The sequence below is a fragment of the Microtus pennsylvanicus genome, chromosome 18, assembly GCF_037038515.1.
Source record: "Microtus pennsylvanicus isolate mMicPen1 chromosome 18, mMicPen1.hap1, whole genome shotgun sequence".
NCBI lineage: Eukaryota > Metazoa > Chordata > Mammalia > Rodentia > Cricetidae > Microtus > Microtus pennsylvanicus.
The window spans coordinates 25,472,302-25,491,221 of NC_134596.1; the positions used below are offsets into that span (position 1 = coordinate 25,472,302).

Here is an 18,920-nt window from a genome sequence, read left to right on the forward strand (position 1 = left end):
ATTTGCCTAAAAGCCTGAATTTCCACTGTTTGTTACGTATTGTACGCAATTTTATATCATATACTATTTGTGCATATTCTGTGACTACTGAAGTGAAATGGACTTTTAATACCGCTATGACCTGGGGCTGCCCGTGTTTAGCGTTTCTGCTGATCCAAGTACTGTGTGTCCTATCGCATCTGAGTTATCCTCTCCTTGGGGGCAGATCTGGTGCCTAGGAGCCCCCTTGATTAATTGGAGTGGCAGGAGATTATCCATTCCTTCTCAATGGAGATGAAAAAGTCTTGAATAAAAGAGTTTCATTCCTAGAAAAGTCGGGATATATGAACCCTAGGAGGATGGCATCCTAGGAGTTTCATAATTGATTCTGCTCTCGATTTATGACATGGAGGATGCGATGAGAGAGTTCATTAGGGCAATTATACACTCACAGGAGATGAGTGCACTTTATATTCATATGTTTCTATGGGTGAGGACTGTCCGTGGCTGTCAGAGATAAGCCCATAGTCCTCTGTCCTGGGTGGAACTGGATGGAGTCTGTTGAAGCTGCAGTTCTCTGTGACGTGTATAGTTCTCAGCTGGCACAACTTAGCAGTGTATGAAACTGGGTGCACAGTGCCAGAGGAAAGGGGAGCCAAAACTCATGATGCTGAAGTAGACCAGGTTGGCCTGACTATCTCATAGCTGTGGCTCTTGGGTTATTTATTTCTTTATTTGTCAAGCCTCACACATGGGCAAAATGGTAAAATTGTTGATATTTGTTTATTAGAATTAATGATTCAGAGGAAGATAACCATGTATTTGATGTATAGTGATGTTTAATAATACATGCTGAGAATCCATTTTTAAATAATGTATATATATATATATATATATATATATATATATATATATATATATATATATTTGATTTTCGAGACAAGGTTTCTTGGTAGCTTTGGTGCTGGTCCTGGAACTAGATCTTGTAGACCAGGCTGGTCTCTAACTCACAGAGATCCTCCTGCCTCAGCCTCCCAAGTGCTGGGATTAAAGCCATGTGCCACCACCACCCAGCAATAATGCATATTCTTAATTACCCATAGCTTATCATAATTTGTTTTATATATATATATATTTGTTTGTTTATTTATTTATTTATTTATTTATTTTAATTATAGATGCTTCCTAAAATCCTGGACAAGCTAGCACCAGCATTCACCATGAACAGCTGCAGTTTTCTGGTGGAAAAATCACGAGCCTCCACTGCCCGGGTTGTGGTGTGGAGAGAGATGGGAGTTTCCAGAAGTTACACCATGGAGAGCAGCTATTGTGGCTGCAACCAGGGCCCCTATCAGGTATGTGAAGCTGTCGGGCCCCTGCTATCTGCTCAGCAGCAGAACATGGAAATGAGGAGCAATAGCAGACCTGCCTTTCTCCCTTGCAAGGGGTAGGAAGCTTCCAGCTGAGTCTGCCCTCACCCCTTCGCTGTGAAGAACTGCTTCAATGATTATTTTTATACCTGCGGCAGCAGCTCTGTTGATCCTGGAAATAACCTGTGCATGCCTTCCAATGTAGTACTTCCATCAGCTGTCTGCACTAGCAAGCGGCAGGGAGCCTCTCTTCGATCTGAACGACCAGTCATGACTGTTATATGCATGGAAATATGTTATCTTTTCCAATAACCAAACTGCACATCGGAGAGGGTATAGGTCTATAGGTGCAATCAAAACATTTCTGCGCCGGGTGTTTTATGTGGCAGGGTAAACCAGCAGCCACCTGCTGTCACCAGAGCATAGTGGAGCATGTGTTCACTATGAGTCCACCAAAATGTGTGGGCTATTTTTTTTTTTTGATGCTCGAGCTAGTGTTGAGGGAAAGCAGTGCTGTATAAATCATGTCCTTTCTACAGCTATATTAACGGCATGAGCAGCTGGATAGCTGCTACAGCACACTGCTCTGGCTGCTCTTCCCACTCTCCCATCGAGAAGCATAAATAAGAGACTCAGTGACAATGCCAGGGTAATAGACTCTTTTAAATTTCTAAGGCAAGTTGACAGACTACTCCTTGGTGACTTCCATTCAACCCCCAAACTACCTGGACCTGACGAGCGCTAATGCTCATTGGGTGTTGGCTTTGAAACGCTCCTAGAACAGCCAGGAAACACTTGGCATCTATCATGAGTTCGTAGAAATCTGTTCGCTCATCACAGAGAGGTTAGGGACTGGCAGATTATGAGAGCTGCCTGTCTTCCCACCTGGCCAAAGAGAATTTTGACACAGGGCTAGGGAGCCATTCATTTTGTCTCGCTAATTCTGTCTGCTAATTATCCTACACAGTTGCTTCAAAGAATTGCATTGTTAGTGGATTAATGTTATTCGACTAATTAATCCAATTTTCTCTTGTTAATATCGATGCAAAATAGGAAGATTTGGGATCTTTGCACAGGCAGCCAAAGACCTCACTCTTCCATTTATCGAAAGGGCTGGAAGCCCATTGTCTCACATGCCTACATGCCTGCCCAATCAAAGAAAGATATGAATGAAACTTGTTCTCCTTACAACACATGAGTTCTGTACATGTGTAGATGGTTGGAGATTATTTTATCAAATTCTCCTCATTCTATTGTCATTCAAAAATCTATGGTATCAGAAAAAAATAAGCCTAGAGTACTTTGATTCTGTGGCCTTTTGAATATAGTATTTTATCTCTTCGTCATCTGCCTTTTTATGGAAAAGGGGACAGTCATTCAAAAGCATCCCATACAACATTTTACAGATTAATTGGATTGTTGACTTTCATTGACTTAGTTTCTCCAAGAACTTATCCAGCCTAGTTTCATCTAGTCACCTAAAAATCAATGGCATCCACTATGAATCAACTGGCCACTCAAAGGCCTTTCTGGCTGTGTGCAAACACAATAACTCACAGGTCAGGTCATCTCAGATCTTCATTTTCCATGTAACATACATGGAAATGACATGGAAATGTTAGCAATGACAAAGGATGAAAGATACTCAGACAATGGGCTGGCGTTCAGGCACTGACCCAATGTCTGCTCTGTGAAATTTTCCACATTGCCTTTGTATGAGGTCTCTTAAAGGAAGAATGGAGAGAACTGGCTACAGAAAGCCCCAACTGCGCCAGACCTGGTTTTGCTTTCACAGGCCCAGGCTCTATATGAAACACCTCTATGAATGGATTGGTTTTCTCCTTCCCATTGTTTTCCTGTCCTTACACACACCACAGAGCCTCACTGAGCAGAATTACAGATGGTGAGCATGGTTGGGTGAGTAATTTTACATATGGGAGGGCCTATCTCGTAGGAAGGAAGCCAACTCAGAGTTGGGTGTTTGGGTGATTTTTGTTTGAGGAATATCATAAAGTCTGTGAGCTATAAAGCAGTATAGAAACTTTTACCCTGAACATATTGCAAATGATTTTTTTTTATATTGGGAAGCTGAGTCCCAGTTGGGTCTTGAGGTTATTATTCTAAGGTCATCTTTCCATTTTTTGTTTAGCATTACCATTTATCCAAAAGATTGAGGATACTTAAATACACCCATGAGGGGCATTCCTTCCTTCCTTCATAAGAATATAAATATTTTTGCAGTTTCTCTGGTTAACGTGGCTTTAAAGCAGTTCCAATCACTTCTCCCCCAGCACACTAAGTACCTGATTTGTTAGTGGTGAAGTGAAATAGCATTTCTTACGGTGACATTTATGCTGGAGGTACATTAAAGAACATTAGCCAATACATTCAGATAATTATTATTAATATGATATTTTTCTCTTCTATTTTCCAGTCTACAGTTGGATAGTTTTAAAGAAATCTCCTGCTTATATCTCTTTGAGACACAGTTTCTGCTCTAGTTGTATAGTTAGATCCAAAATTTGTGTTTAACCTGGAAGTTCCACCTAGTGAGAGAATTTGCTTTACCTACTGGGGACTGGCCTAAAGCTCTCACATCTTCTGAGGCAGGAAGGAAAACGGAATGAACAACCATTCAGAGCTCATGTTTTAAGAGGTGTCTAGTTGATATGGACATCTGTTTGCTTTTTACTGAATGTGTGTAACTTGGGGTCACATCCATCATGTGCTTCTACATACAGAGGCAAGTATCTGGGTTTCATGGGTTGCTAATGGCTACGGAGTTTGACACGAGTGCTCCCACTCAAGTAGGCTGTTAGCTTGCATCTTGACAACATTGTGGACTTGTAGAAAGATAACACGGCCTTACTTAGAGCAAGAATAGAAGACAGGTGATTCAGCTGAGGTCAAAGAATAGCTAACTGGTGTTTGGTACCCTTTCTACGCGTTAGCTGCTTTATGTTGTGGACCCTCCGTGTGCGTCCTTCATCTTTTCCAGCCTCCACTGAGGTCCCTTTCCACAACCCTGAGTTATTCAAGACATAGTAACGACCTTTAACCCATCTATTGGATGACCTTTGCTTGGAAAAGATGAGCAAAGCCCATTATCCGTGTCTGGCACCAATAACAGACTAAGAAGATGACTCCACTCATTTAGGGTGGTGAAACCAAGCGTTCGCTACTTGCTTACTTGCAGCAGCATGTGTAAGATATTTCTCAGAGAAACATGTGTGGTCCCAAACACTTGTACCACTGAAAACTCCTACCCTGGTCTGGGTAACAAGGTCACAGCAGCGGCTCAGCTGGAGTCCCCTTGAGGTAGCCCTCTCACCCACTGTGCACTCTATCACTTCCCAAGACCACAGTCAACTAAAGCAGAATCACATCCCCAAGGGAAGAGTAGGCTGTAATTGCAGGGGACCATCTGAAGACCTTCCTTCCACTTGTACCAATGGACCTGATCCTGGGAGGATCTTGTGTGGTCCACCACATCTGGTCTAATTAAGATGTCATGGGCCAGAGGACAGCCATCCACAACACTATCCAAGTGCCCTTCTTTTTTTCTAAGTAAAGTCCAATAATTTACCATTTTGCTAAAAATTTTACAATCTCTTGCTTGTTTAAACACTCAATGCTGAGTCTAGCATTGAATCACTAGTAAAGTGTATGACGAGTGAATAAATAAATGAAGGCAATGGGTCAGAATTTCTATAGAGTGGTTAAATGATTATCCTGTCTATCCAAGTATCTAATAAAACCGAATTCATTGTGGTCCACATGTGATCACAGCCATTGTAAAAATGGAGTCTTTGAGAGCTGCTGCAGGATGCGCACATGGGGAGTGTGTGGGTGGGAGAGGGCCAGGCCAAGAAACCAGAGCTGAGATCTCTTGGCCCTGTCATTATGACATGATTTAAGAGCACCTAATGGATTCTTTCCCAGAATAAAGCGATCTGGTCCAGGTGTGGAATCTCTCATGGCCACATCCTCATAACAGATGGTGTTTAGGCAGGCAGACTTCCCTTTGTATACAAGGTCGATGCCACAGTCCATATTCTAAGTCCCGTTTAGGCTCAAGCCACTCATTTCCCCTACATGCTTACAGCTGTGTCTGTCATAGTGCATCACCTGCTTCTGAAGAAAGCTGCCAACTGCTTTTCCCAAAATCCTTGGCTCTTCTAGAGTACGTACATACAGGGGCAGGTTAAACTGGGGACAAGAGCTGAGTCTCCTTGCCTGTTAGTCTCCTTGCCGCTAAAGTTCTCTCTTGGATTTTCTGGGGCTTCTATTGCATATTCAGTGAGAGCTTACTCTTCTCCTGACCAACTTCACGTTTTTTGTTGTTCACCAATGTTGTAGAGAATACTCCTTAAATACTTCTATGGGAGTCTCTGAGTCTTAGAAGAGCTTTCCTGGGGCAACCAACTTATAACCAACTTAGTGGTTTTTTAAAAGACATACATTAGGAAATATAAATGTTTGAATTAAACATTTAAATATTGAAAATGTTTTGATGAGAGTGAATTTCAGAAGGAAATTATATTATCTACAAATACTTTCCAAGGCTCCCAGGATCCCTCCTTCATACTCCACTGGCTTTGATTATTTAGGACATGCAGCCAGAGACTCCATCTGAGAAGTGGGTTTTCTACATTGCTATGTAATGGAGGCTAGGCAGTCAGGCACTATGATTTTGTCTTCCCAGCACCAAGGATATGGAAGAAGGAGGATTTCTGATGACCATTCTGAGCTACATGGTGAGCCCAAAGTCTGTGTGGGTTACACAGAGAAACCTTATCTTAAGAGCCAAGGGCTAAGGATGCAGCTCAGCAGAAGACTACTTATTCAAGGCCTTGGGTTCAATCACCAGGACTTGAAAAGAAGTAGAGGTCGGGCTTATTACTGGAACTGTGAGAAGCTGCATAACAAAGGACTATAGATTGTGGATATTTTTTCTAGCATGATTTTGGAGGCAAGAAGTTTAAATCCAGGTCTCAGCAGGACTACCTTCTCTCTGGGAACTTGATCAGAGATGTTATCCCATGCCCATCTCTTGGCTGCGGTATTGCCAAAATCTGTTATATTCTCTGGTTTCTAGATCAATAATCTTAGCCTATTGCTTTGTTATCACATGGCCTTCTCCCCTAGTGCGGCTCTCTCTCCATCTCTTCTTGTCTAATAAGGACATCAAGAGTAACAAAACTACTGTTTAGAGGAACACATCTCAATTTTCACATTAAAAGCTCACCCCATGTTTAAACTCCAAACAAGATTTTGGTTTGTATTGATAATAAAAATTGCTAATGGCAATTTTATATATATATATTTTTTGGTTTTTTGAGACAGGGTTTCTCTGTGGTTTTGGAGCCTGTCCTGGAACTAGCTCTTTTAGACCAGGCTGGTCTCGAACTCACAGAGATCCGCCTGCCTCTGCCTCCCGAGTGCTGGGATTAAAGGCGTGCGCCACTACCGCCCGGCCGCAATTTTATATTTTTATCTTAGCAATGATGACAATTTTTGACCATAATATTACATTCTAGACCTTAGTCAAACCTTTAGGGTCAGTTAGAGATAAGGACTCTGGATTTTTAGAACTGTAGCATGTAGCCAGAGTTTAAAAACTAAAGAAACCAATGATTTGACTTATGTGGAGATTATTATCCACATCCCTCTAACTCTTCTCTCTCTCTCTATCTAAGTATGTATATATGTGTGTCTCTCTGTGTGTATGTTAGTAGATTTACCTATATTATATAAACTGTATATAATATTTAGACATTTTCTTTATCATTTTCTATTTAGTCTATCAAATTGCTACTTAGCATAATCTATATATATGTAGACATTGCATCTGTGAAGTCCTGGAGAAGGAGGAGGAGGAGGAGAAAGAAGAGGAGAAAGACAAGATTTTGTGAGCCTTTATTTAGGGGAACAGAAAGAAACAAGGGAGGAATAAATGGTAGTGTAGGGGACAACTTCATGTGTCTACAAAGATGGCTGAATTAAAACAAACACATAAACAAGCATACCTTCTCTAGCCATGACCACAACTGGTAAATATATTTAATTTCTATTTTCAAGTCCCTTCTCCTATATCCTTCATTTGTATGAGGAGTATACACCTTTTCAGCTCCTGATTGACTGTGAAGGTGGATTTTTCTCCCATTATGGTAAACAGAAGAAAGTTAAGGACACCTCAATCTTTAATGTATGTTAAAAACCATCTGGAGATTAAACAATGAGACTTCTGAACCATGAGACCATGAGTCCAGAAATTTCTGGAATGAAAGCATGGCTCAAGGGGTATACTATCATATCTTACCTTGATCATTCAGAGTCTGATGATCCAGGATCTGCTCATGGAGAGACTGAGGCAGGATATCAGTGTAAACATAGAAGGCAAGATTGTTTGAAAACATTTTTTCCATTCCAGATCCTCTTTAAGGCTATGGAGAAATTTCCAGAGCTTATGCCCCAGACTTTCAAATTCTCCTGTTCCTACCTGCTGCTATTTTTCTTTTGAATTGTCTTTTATATGTTTATATGGTTAGCTAAGTTATTTTTTCGTATAAGACTTATATTTAAAAATCGTCTAGCATCCTGGGGAAATTACACATGATTTTGTTTGTTTCTCCTGGCTTCTGGGCCAAGCTCAGGGCAGGAGACTTTAAACAATTTTATTACGTGAGCTCACAAGAGCCTAGGAAAAAATGTGATTATGTAAGGGATGGGACTAGGAACTATATGCCTATTCCCTGGGACAAGACTTAACAGTTTTTACAGTTATTCTAGAGAGGGCGTGTGATCACCTGCAAAAGATTACAAGAATCCTGGATCTCTGGAGGGTTCTTCTGTACTTTGGCTATTTCTCTCGAAACGTTTTGCTTGACTTTCTTTTAAAAAAAAAAATTGACCTCAGTCTATAAATCACCAGATATTTCTGCCTCAGAACCCATTAGCGGAGGAACAACGATGCCTCTCATTAAGTGTGCTTTGGATTAACTTCAGTCTGTAATTACCTGGACACTAATCTCCCAGGGCTCTCCTTCACAGGTGGTGCTTGGGCTCCTGGGGCATCAGCAGTACCTGGCATTTGTTAGCAAAGCAAGCCCCAGGTCGCATCTGCTCAAACAGACTCTACTTGAAGGAGCTCTCTGGGTGACTGTTTCCACTTGAGGGTCTCAAAGTAGATTTGCAAAGGTCAAGAGTGCGTGAGTCAGGGGAAGATGGGAGCTCTAACCTTTTGGTTAGGGCAAGGCCATTGTTGTATTTACTTTTGAGCTAGCGTGCAGTGTCAGATATGAATATGATTTACAAGCTGAATGTAATCCCCAGTATGAACAGTTTGGTTGCTCTAAGTTAACATTTTAATGTTGTAAGAGCCTTTCTTTCTTTTTTTTCACCCATGTTCTGTAACAGCCTTCCCCTCCCTGGAGCTTAGAAAAGAGTCCCGTTTTCCAAGTGCTTATTTTTGCCATTGGCATGTCACTTTAGTCCTTTGCAGATACAGAGATGAAATCCAGATGCTAATCCATCATTTTGGGGGAAGCCTATTTGGACCCTTTATGTCAGTACTCTTTCTTTCCTTATTAACTCCGATTCCACGCTTGTGGTTCCCTTGTTTAACCCATCATTTTATTGTTTATTTATGGGGCCGGTGATCAAACTCAGGGCCTTGCGCATGCTGTCTGGATGCTCTTACCACTGAGCCACAGTTCCAGTTCCTTTGACCTCTTGCTATATGATCTCAAAGCGCTTGGTGGGCAGTTTATTAGCTCACTGCAGGCTTGATGATACAATGAAATACTGCCCTCATTCTGGAGCCCTCAGCTTCCGAATGTCTGTCAGCACTGCAATAGAATAGTAAAAGGAATTAAATAAAAATCAAGAGGCAGCGATGCTAATAAGGTTGCCAGCAGGGGCCTTTCCTGGGATTACTCGCACCCTAGCAGCCTTGAATTTTAAATGCCCATTGCAGAAAATGATTCCTTCTATCAAAAATAAGGAGGGAATCTGACACTTGGAATAATCCAATAAGCCTTAAATGACCTCTGGTTCTTTAAAAATAATTTGGCTTCAAACGAGTAAGAAGAAGAAAAGGTAGTTTATCTCTGTAAATCTTATTCTCCCCATGTGATCTATGTAAATGCAATAAGCTGGGTACCCTCATAGAGCAGACATCTAAAACCAAAGAAAGCAGACTTAAGCCAGGGATTTATTTCACTTGTAGCACTGGGACACAGGATTTGTCCCACCTGGGATGCTTGACTTTGGTCTCTGGTGCGTGACTGAGTCCATGGAGTTGCGTCTACATACTAATGTGCTCAGAAAGGCACCATCCAGGTTAGGCAGTGCTACCTAGAAAGCAAAGGGTAACCTGGAGAAGACCCTGGTTGCAGTAACTGCTTTACTATGCGGAGAAGGGGAAGGTTCAAGATCTCCAGCCAATCTGTTGTCATTTTCCGCTGTGTCTCATTCCAGGTGAATGACTTGAGTTCTTTTGTTGTCGTTGTTGTTGTAACAACTTAGATTAATTCTCCTTATAATATCTGTGTTCCAAGATTGCTAACAAGTAGAGAATGTTCCAGAATACTTTCAACTCTGATATTAGAAGACATGCATTAGATGTTTTTATATAAACTCACAATTGTCTCATCAGTCACTATACACTTATTATCGACTTTATTTTAAATTGGCAGATGACTATGGGAATATATAGAACACTCAGAACGCTCCACCAAGGCTAGGTATGTGGTCAGGACATCTTCAATCTTCATTTGTTCTTTTGTATATCATTCAAGGAATTTTTTTTAATTCGCAATATGCTAAGAGCCAAGAATATGACAGAGAGGAGAACTGACAGCTCCCTGCTCCCTAAGAGCTTTACTACCAGCCAGAGCAGCAAATGCTTAAATAAGCAGCAGCAGCCTAGAGTAGGGAGCGGTAGGGAAGGAGCTGGGCGCTATGGGAGAGCAGGAGATGAGGATTTAGGTCCTCGGTAAATGATGGTTTTGTTGAATGTGAATTATCCACAAGTTTTTCTGGGGTGTATGTGAAACCGAAAAAGACAACATCTGGGAAAACAGAAGACAATCATTTGCAAGTAGGGCAGCGTGAGGAAGTTCTTGATTTCTCTTTCATCCTTCTTTCCTTTCATCCTTACGTCTCATTTTATATGTATAAATCTCACCATGGGATTCTGGACTGGGCTTTGGCATCCAGTACACTGGGGCCATTGGGACTCTTCATACTGTGACTGATACCAGGGGGCTCTCCTTAGGAGCACTCCCCAGACTCTCCGAGGGCATTACTATATGGTCCTTTGTTAACTCTGCCTCCCTGGAGCAAAGAGAATGAAAAAGATCAAAAAAAGGTGAGTCTTACTTATACAGATGAAGAGGAAGTCCGTGTTTAATTAAGTAAGAGTCTTCATAATTATTTGTTCCGGAGGAAATCCTGGCTGCACCACTGATTTTTATGTCTCTGAAATCACCTTCCCTTTGCAAACAGATCTGTGACTTACCAACACTTTTGTAAACATTTCCACTGTGTCAGAAATTTGCTATAGACCAAGCATGATGGGGGAGTGGCAGTGGACGATAAAGGGGGAGCCAGGTCAGGGAAGCAAATGTGACGCAAAATATAGGCATTGTTGTACGGATTAAAGCCACCAAGGGGCCTTGCTCACCTACAGGGATGTGTCCAGAGAGTACATGCACTAGAGGACTCGAAGAACAGAGCCCCTGCCTGTACGTTGTACCTGCCCTTCCCATCTACCTTCTCATTAGTCAAAGGTGTCCCCAGAGAGTTAAAGTGGCATTTCCAGTTGCATCTGAATATGGCTTCCGCTGTGGCTAGTGGTCCAAAGCCAGAACGCTTTGACTGGCCAGAAAATCAGGATGTTTGGCCTGGCTAGATCATGGCAGCAAGCATGAAGAATTTCCCAGGCATGTGACTGTAGGCCCAGGTGAGAAACTACCAGTTCCCAACTACAGCTGGTGACACTGGAGGCAAAATTCACCACCAGGGACTCAGGGATGGATGACCTTGAGAGAATTGGCGAAGGTCTCTAGAATATGCTCTTTACAATTCCCTAGAAAATATGAATAGTTCACACATTAACGATAGCACACATTTGTAATAGCCAACCAAACATGTGCATGAGTTTGGGTGCCGTGCTTACACTTGTCAAAATTTGACTCTAGCAATGCACTGTGATATGCGAATACCCAGCCACTGCTTGTTAGTGGTGGAAACATGACACCAGGCTTTTTTTTACTTGTGTCTATGAGGTTCAGCAATTGTTGGCTGTATATGAGATGGCGTTATTTATTCTTTTTTAATCTTCAGTCACCAAAAGAAAGGGCTAATTTTTTTATCTCCATCTGTGTAAATGTACCAAAAGCACTCCGTTTATGGCTGTGATGAAATACAGCTAAGCGGCTCCCCCACCTTCATCACACGCTAGCTGTCAGCTCACCTACATCTCCTTACACCCAGACAGGGAAAATCCCAGTGGATGTTCAGTCTCCTGGCAACTGACCAGCGGTCCTCCACTTCACCTTAGGCTGGTGACGTTTTCAGATACTGCGGAGCTAGCACAAGCCGTTCTGTTTCATGGCAAGATTGTGTCTTCAGAACTGCAGTCAAATGGAATCCTGGGCAGAATTTAATATGTCTAAATATAATATGTATAAATAGAAAGCCCTGCATTTGGTTAAAACAAAAAGAAATCACTCAAGTATAAGAAAATTCATAAAAATATTTAAGGTTTTATTTCCTTAATTTTAAGTGTAATATGAATTACATGTGAACTATGACTGTTAAAATTTTATGTGATATTAGATTACACTGAAATTATCATAATGCCTAAAATGAGAGGCGTGATATTTCTTCTTTTTTCCAACCCAATCTAATTGCATTGAAAAAAAATGTTTCATTTAATAATGTAACTCAATTTTTAGACAGACGTGGAAGATTTGTAGTAGGAGTAAGCAATGGTCAGATGAAAGGAGCTTTATAAGTTATCTTAAAGGAGTGGAGTTTAATTCCATGATAATATGAGATTGTTGGTATGACTTAAGGAAATGAATAATGGGGTCATAGTGTCTTTTAACAACTCTGCACTAGACAGGGGAGTGAAGGATCTGAGACAAGCGAGGTAGTGATTACAATTGCCCAGTGTTGGCAGAGGGCAGATAACACTGGAAACACAGCAAAGAGATATTCAGGAGGTGAAGCTGATCAGACATGAGCACAAGATGATGGAAGTAGAAAAGGATGATATCATCAGAACTCTGCAATGAATGTTCTTATGTTCTTTGCATGGGTTGAAAATTATAAATAGAAAAAGGCACACTTTAGTGTGTGTATGTGTGTGTGTGTGTGTGTGTGTGTGTTCAGTCATAAGCATCAGGAACCGAAGTATTCGCAGAGAAACTATCAGTTGTTATGTCTAGAAAGAAACTAAAGAAGCAAAATCTGGCTTACAAACTTATAGACTAGCTGTTCTGTGATAGTCTGGAGTCTGTCATTCATCAAGCCTTTAATGGAGGAGACTGGAAAACTACTTACTTAACACAGAGGAACTTTTTAACACACACCCATCACTGCTTCAACTGAATTAATAGTTGCTGCAACCTAATTTAAATCTACTGCTTATTTTTCTTGGCAATTCAAAATTCTTAGATATTTTCTTGTTCCCTCTAGCATCCTATAAATGTAAGTCTATAATTTTGTTTTTATTATTTTGACTGAGGAGAAGGGCTGTGGGTCAAACATAATTGCTTGTGTGTTTCTATGTAAACATATATCTTTTGTAGCTATATTGTAGAACTAGTAAGGAAAAATAAGAAAATAGAACCAGTATTGAAAAATTTGTGTGGTTCACAAATACAATATGTGTGTCTATTTTTGCTATTTTGCCATTTTGATGTTTCTTTAAATACTTGGTTTACATGCGCATCTCTAGCAGACTGGTGACCAATCTGCACATATATTTTTATTGAAAATAGATTCTTCTCTGTTGTATACAACAAGACCACAGTTTCCTCTCTCCTCTCCTCCCAGCTCCTCCCTGTCCCCCACATCCACTTCTACTCCTGCTCCACCTCTCTTCAGAAAAGAACAGGCCTCCAAGAGACAGCAATTAACATGATAATGCAAAATAAAATAAGACAAAGACCTCACAGCTAAGCTGGGCAAGGCAACCCCAGCAGGAAGAAAAGAGTCTCAGGAGCAGGAAAAAAAGAGACACAAATGTCTCCTATTTTTTTCCAGGGTTAGGAGTCTCACAAAAACCCTAGGCTAACACCATGGCACAAATGCAGAGGAGATCCATGTAGGCCCGGGCCTTGCCCTTCAATCTCTGGGAGTCTGCTTGTGCTCTGCTTAGCTGATTCCAGTGGGCTGTGTTCTAATGGGGCCTCTACCGTCTTAGAATCCTACTCTCTTTCCATTCTCTCTTCCATGGGATTCCCTTAGTTATGAGAGACACCATGGAGACTTTCATCTTTCATTTTAGACTCTCTCTCTCTGCATAATGTCTGACTGTGTCTCTCTTCATCTGCTGCCAGAGGAAGCATTTCTAATGAGGACTGGACAGGATATCAATTTTCTTATTTTTAACAAGTCATGATTGATTCTGCCATAAGTCTCTGGCTACCCAACCTTTGTTCCTGGCCATTCAGGAACATGGGCTCCCTCTTGTGGAGTGGGCCTCAAGGCAAATTCAGACATTGGTTGACCACGCCTACAGGTTCTCTGACACCATTGCCCCAGCATATCTTTCAGGTCATACAGATTGTAGGTCAAAGGTTTTGTGGCTGGGTCGGTGTCCAAGGCCCCTTCTTCCACCAAAGAGACTACCATGTAGGGGTGCAGGCTCCCTATAGGCAGCAGTTCGATGTCTCTGTATTCAATGAGCTGTATTGTCCTTGGCCCTGGGGCCCCACTACCAGTTTATGGAGGGCAACCCTCTTTCCTATCATCTTTCTGGGTTATCTGAGGATCTCCTCGGGATCCACTCAGTCAACAACTTAGCCAAATGCAACCCAGTTTTGCCACCGGAAGCCTAGCCTGGCTACAAGAGATGGCCAGTTCAGGATCTGTATCCTCCACGACGAGGATTCTTCTCTAGGATCAATCACCTTCTTACATTCCAGGAAGTTTCCTCTGAGCTAGATTTCCACACTCCCCCTAAAAGGTCCCCAATTCCAGCCATCTCTCCCTGTACTCTTTCAACATCCCCATTCATCTTTCCTGCTCCCAGCCTCACTTGCCCCAGTCTAGCTGCAAAACCCATTTGAATTGATGTTTGATAAATCTGATGATACTGTTCAGTGGTACAGCATGTGCCTAAGATATGAAAGGGCCTAGGTTCAATTCCCAGCACAAAACAAAAATAATAGAACAAACAACAATAAGAACAACAAACACACAAAAATCTTTACATATCTGTGATTTCATGCTTCTAATGATTAAGTTTTCTTGAAAATTTCATTGATTGTTCTAGAATTTACTTAAAATATTTATCATTTATTTTGCACACAAAATTTTGCTAGGAAGAAGATCTTTGAGTACATATTTTCCTCTTCTCACTATCAGTGATTTCATCAATTGGTTAGAATTCCGAAAGGTCAATTGTTAGTTAGAAACAATGAGGAAAAAAATGTGATTTGGATAATGTCATTCATTCATCCAGCAAGATCTGGCTTGGTCTTTCCTTCTAGCCCATGGTCAATGTGAGAACTTGGCTTTCCACATTGGGCATTTTAGTTTACCCACATACGGCAGCACATTTATTTAATCTGTGTGAACAGGTAAAACATAGAAGGTATATAGAAATGGAATAACTACTTTTACCTTATGTTTTTTTTTTCACGTTCTCTCATCTCTTGGTTCGAATGTCTCCTTCTTCTCCAGCCCTACAAAGATTAACTAAACCAAGATATAGTTACACTTTGCTTTTAAGTTTTGCTATTCAGGTATGTTACCATTCATAGAAGAGAATTCATGGGTTGATTTGTCTATGTTTTAGCTCTTATGAATTAGTATGCGGGAAGAGGCCATTGCAACAACAGATTGACTTTCAAATTGGATTGTCACTTTAGCAGTCATTTGAAATCTCATTTACCACTGACAGCCACTGCCAGTTACCATAACAAATCAATTTGTGTGTCCTAACACTCCTCAGGCCCTCTTCAGTCACCCCTCAACAGGTTGACTACAGCTGTCATGATCAACCTCTCCACAGAACTAAGCCACCGAGTCTTTCTCTCCGCGATGTTGCTACTTTGATGATCACTAGATCCTCAAAGACAGAATAAAAACCATTTAAAAATCTCAGTCATCAAACTCTGCAGGCCTCTCTATGACTGGACTCCAGGAGTTTGATCCAGTGCTTCACTGTGGATCTCTGCATCTGCTTCAATCAGTTACTGGATGAAGGTTCTATGATGATAATTAAGGTAGTCATCAATCTGATTGCAGGCAGTTGAGGTACCATCTCCACTATTGCTTAGATTCTTAGCTGAGGTCATCCTTGTGAATTCCCGGGAATTTTCCTAGTGCCTGGTTTCTCACTAACCCCATAATGGCTCCCTTTTTCAAGGTATCTCTTTTCTTGCTCTCCTTCTCTGAGGAGTGGATGTGGGTGGAGTGGGGAGAAGGGTGGGGAAGCAGGACAATGGGAGGACAAGGAACTGGGATTTGTACATAAAATAAGATTGCCTAAAAAAACAATCAAACAAACAGAAAACACTGCAGACATTCTAAAGGAAGGTAGTAGCTACCATTCTTCCTTTCTTCTTGTGGGACACAGGAGGTGTGTTTAGTTTTCAGGTCATTGAGTGATGGTGAACATAGACTGAGATAAGACATGGGAAGGATTACTGAGCAAGGTAGTTTTCCATCTCGGACTTTCTCACTCTGAATTCTGATAACGCTTTGTGCTGGATATTTCTTTGTTGTGAGGACCCATCAGTGTGTTCCAGGTGGTGAGCAGAACTAATGGATTAGAGTCCAGCTTCTCAGGGAAGAACATTCTTATCTGAGACATAATTCTTGGTAAGATTGAATTAGAAAGAAGAAAGTATAGTAAATCTCTTGCTTGTTTATTTTTGTCTCTACCAAGTTTTTTTTCACCTAACCTATAATTCTAAATTATCTAAGCAGAACAGCTTCAAAGAGGAGTGGGCAGGTATTCAGAACTGTAAATGCAACAAGAGACTTTATTTAACTCTTTGTCATGAACTTCCTCAAATTGTCCTTGACTTTATAATAAATCATAGTATTTATTGAAACTTAATATATACTCTTGCATTTGCATGAATTAACTGTTAATATAAACCTATACAGTGGTTGCTATTTTTATCATCTATTAGGACAAGGAAGTTATGGCAAAAAATAGTGGGGTGATACATCCCAGATCAAACACAACTGAAGGAACTGAGAATTGAATCCAGCTAGAATCATACACCTGAGTCTTTGCTCCTTGTTGCTCCATCACATAACATCCCCTTTGTACACTCTAGGTATGTTTGTTTCTGACCCTTATATCTGCTCTACTAATACAGGTCTTGGTGTTAATCTTCTTTCTATAGATGAGAAAATGAGGGGAAAGGTATCTTGCTAATTCATCTAAGTCATATACTCATGAAGTACAGAGTTAGGGATTTCAATGGATTTGGTTGCTTTCCGTTTTTTTTCTTTTTCTAGTCTCTAAGTGTACAACCAAGTGTACAAAGGTAATACACTGAGGGAAAAAATTACAGGAAAAGAGCGAGTAACCAGGTTCACACATTATTTGGAACAGGAACATATATTTGTTTGGTTTTCATGATCTCACAGAAGGAATGTTATAAAATATACATCTAGTTTTGTAAATTGAATAAAAGCTGTTTTATTTTTGCATATGCAACTGAATATTTATAGCTACATATATTTTTATTTAATCGTTTTAAAATTTATTTTGAAAAAAAAACCTATCTTTTCTCATTTTACATATCAGTCCCATTTCCCACTCTGTCCTCTCCCTGTTTCCTTCACCTTCTTCCCCACCCAATCCCCCATCCACTTCTCAGAGAGGGCAAGGCTTTCCATAGGGAGTCAACAAAGTCTAGCACATTGCTTTGAGGCAGGACCAAGGCCTTCCCTAATATATCTAGGCTAAGCAAGGCATTCCTTCAAAGAGAGTGGGTTCCAAAAAGTCAGTACAAGCAGTAGGGATAAATCCTGGTCTCATTGTCAGTGACTTCACAGTCTGCCCCAGCCATACAATTATCACCCACATTCAGAGGGCCCAGTTTGGTCTTATGCTGGTCCCCTCGCTGTTAGGCCAGAGTTGGTGGGCTCCCATTAGCTCAGGTAAACTGTTTCAGTGGTTGTCCCCATCATGGTCTTGACCTCTTTGCTCGTAATCTACTCCTTCCATTCTTCAACTGGCCTTTGAGAGCTCAGTCCAGTGCTCTGCTGTGGCTCTCTGCCTCTGCTTCTATAAGTTCCTGGATGAAGATCCTATGATGACATTTAAGATAGTCATCAATCTGACTATAGGGCAAGGCCAGTTCAGGCATCCTCCCCACTATTGCTTAGGGTTTTCACTTGGGTCATTCTTGTTTTAAGACAGGAAATTGGGACTTGCTGGAAGATGGGTCAGCAAAAGCCAAGGCACGCAGCCCAGTGATGCAGCGTAAGTTACTGGCCATGCATTTGCTCAGTTGTTCATTGACTCAAAGACTTGGGACAGAAGAATCTTCTTCTGCAACAACTGTGGTAAATCTTTCTCAGGGATTTTCTTGGAAGGAGTGTGATTCAGCAAAACTCTGAAATCAGGAAAATGTGTTTGGTTTAAAAAAAGATGTGGGCGCCAAGTCTGTCGGCCTTTTTGTCAATGTGAGATCTCGGACAGAACAGTGGGACAGGAGGAAAGATTTCCTGGAGCTCACATCTTCAGAGGTGCCAGGCCAGCATGACAGGGAGATCAGGGTGGGGCAGTGCTGCTCTCATTATGCTGGCTGAGAAATAGAGTATTTCAGGGCTGCCTGGCTTTCTTTTTCCCCTTTGACTGCATCTGGGTCTTAGCCTGTGAGATGCAGCTCTCCCCGCCTCCCACACTGAGGATCAGTCTTCCCCTTTAATAATTTTTTTCTAGAAACCCCCTCCCAGCACACCCAGATAAGTGCTTTCCTAATCTCCTAGGCAGGACTCAATCCAACCTAGTCAATAAGATTCACATTTATAGGCATGCTGACTAAGGTAAGTCCATATTGACCAAAAAGGCGAAAGTTTCAATTTCTATGGGACCCTCCTTGATCATCAAGCAACAGCGGATGTACTGGGGAAAGTTGGGAACCCTGAGATCATACAATGAGAACCCAGTAGGAAATGTTTGGTTTTTCTATAGGTACAAAGACTCTAGATTATGTTATTGGCATTATCCCTTTTCTTGTCTCTTTGGTTGTAAACCTAGCTATTTATATTATCCTTAGTTTTGAAAGTTTCCTAATATTTATTATAAAGTGTTATAATATTGAAATATATACACGTATGTATGTATAGCTATTTACCCAT

The 18,920-nt window shown here is 41.1% G+C and overlaps 1 protein-coding gene across 2 annotated transcripts in view; it reads left to right on the top strand.

Annotated features, from left to right (window-relative positions):
• The window catches only part of Agbl1 (AGBL carboxypeptidase 1), a 768,202-nt gene that overhangs the window by 438,563 nt on the left and 310,719 nt on the right, over positions 1-18,920 (top strand). For both annotated transcript variants that reach the window (XM_075952813.1, XM_075952814.1), the window contains exon 21: positions 1,158-1,334. In XM_075952813.1, coding sequence (XP_075808928.1) covers positions 1,158-1,334 — 177 coding nt within the window. The remainder of the gene's footprint in view (positions 1-1,157; positions 1,335-18,920) is intronic.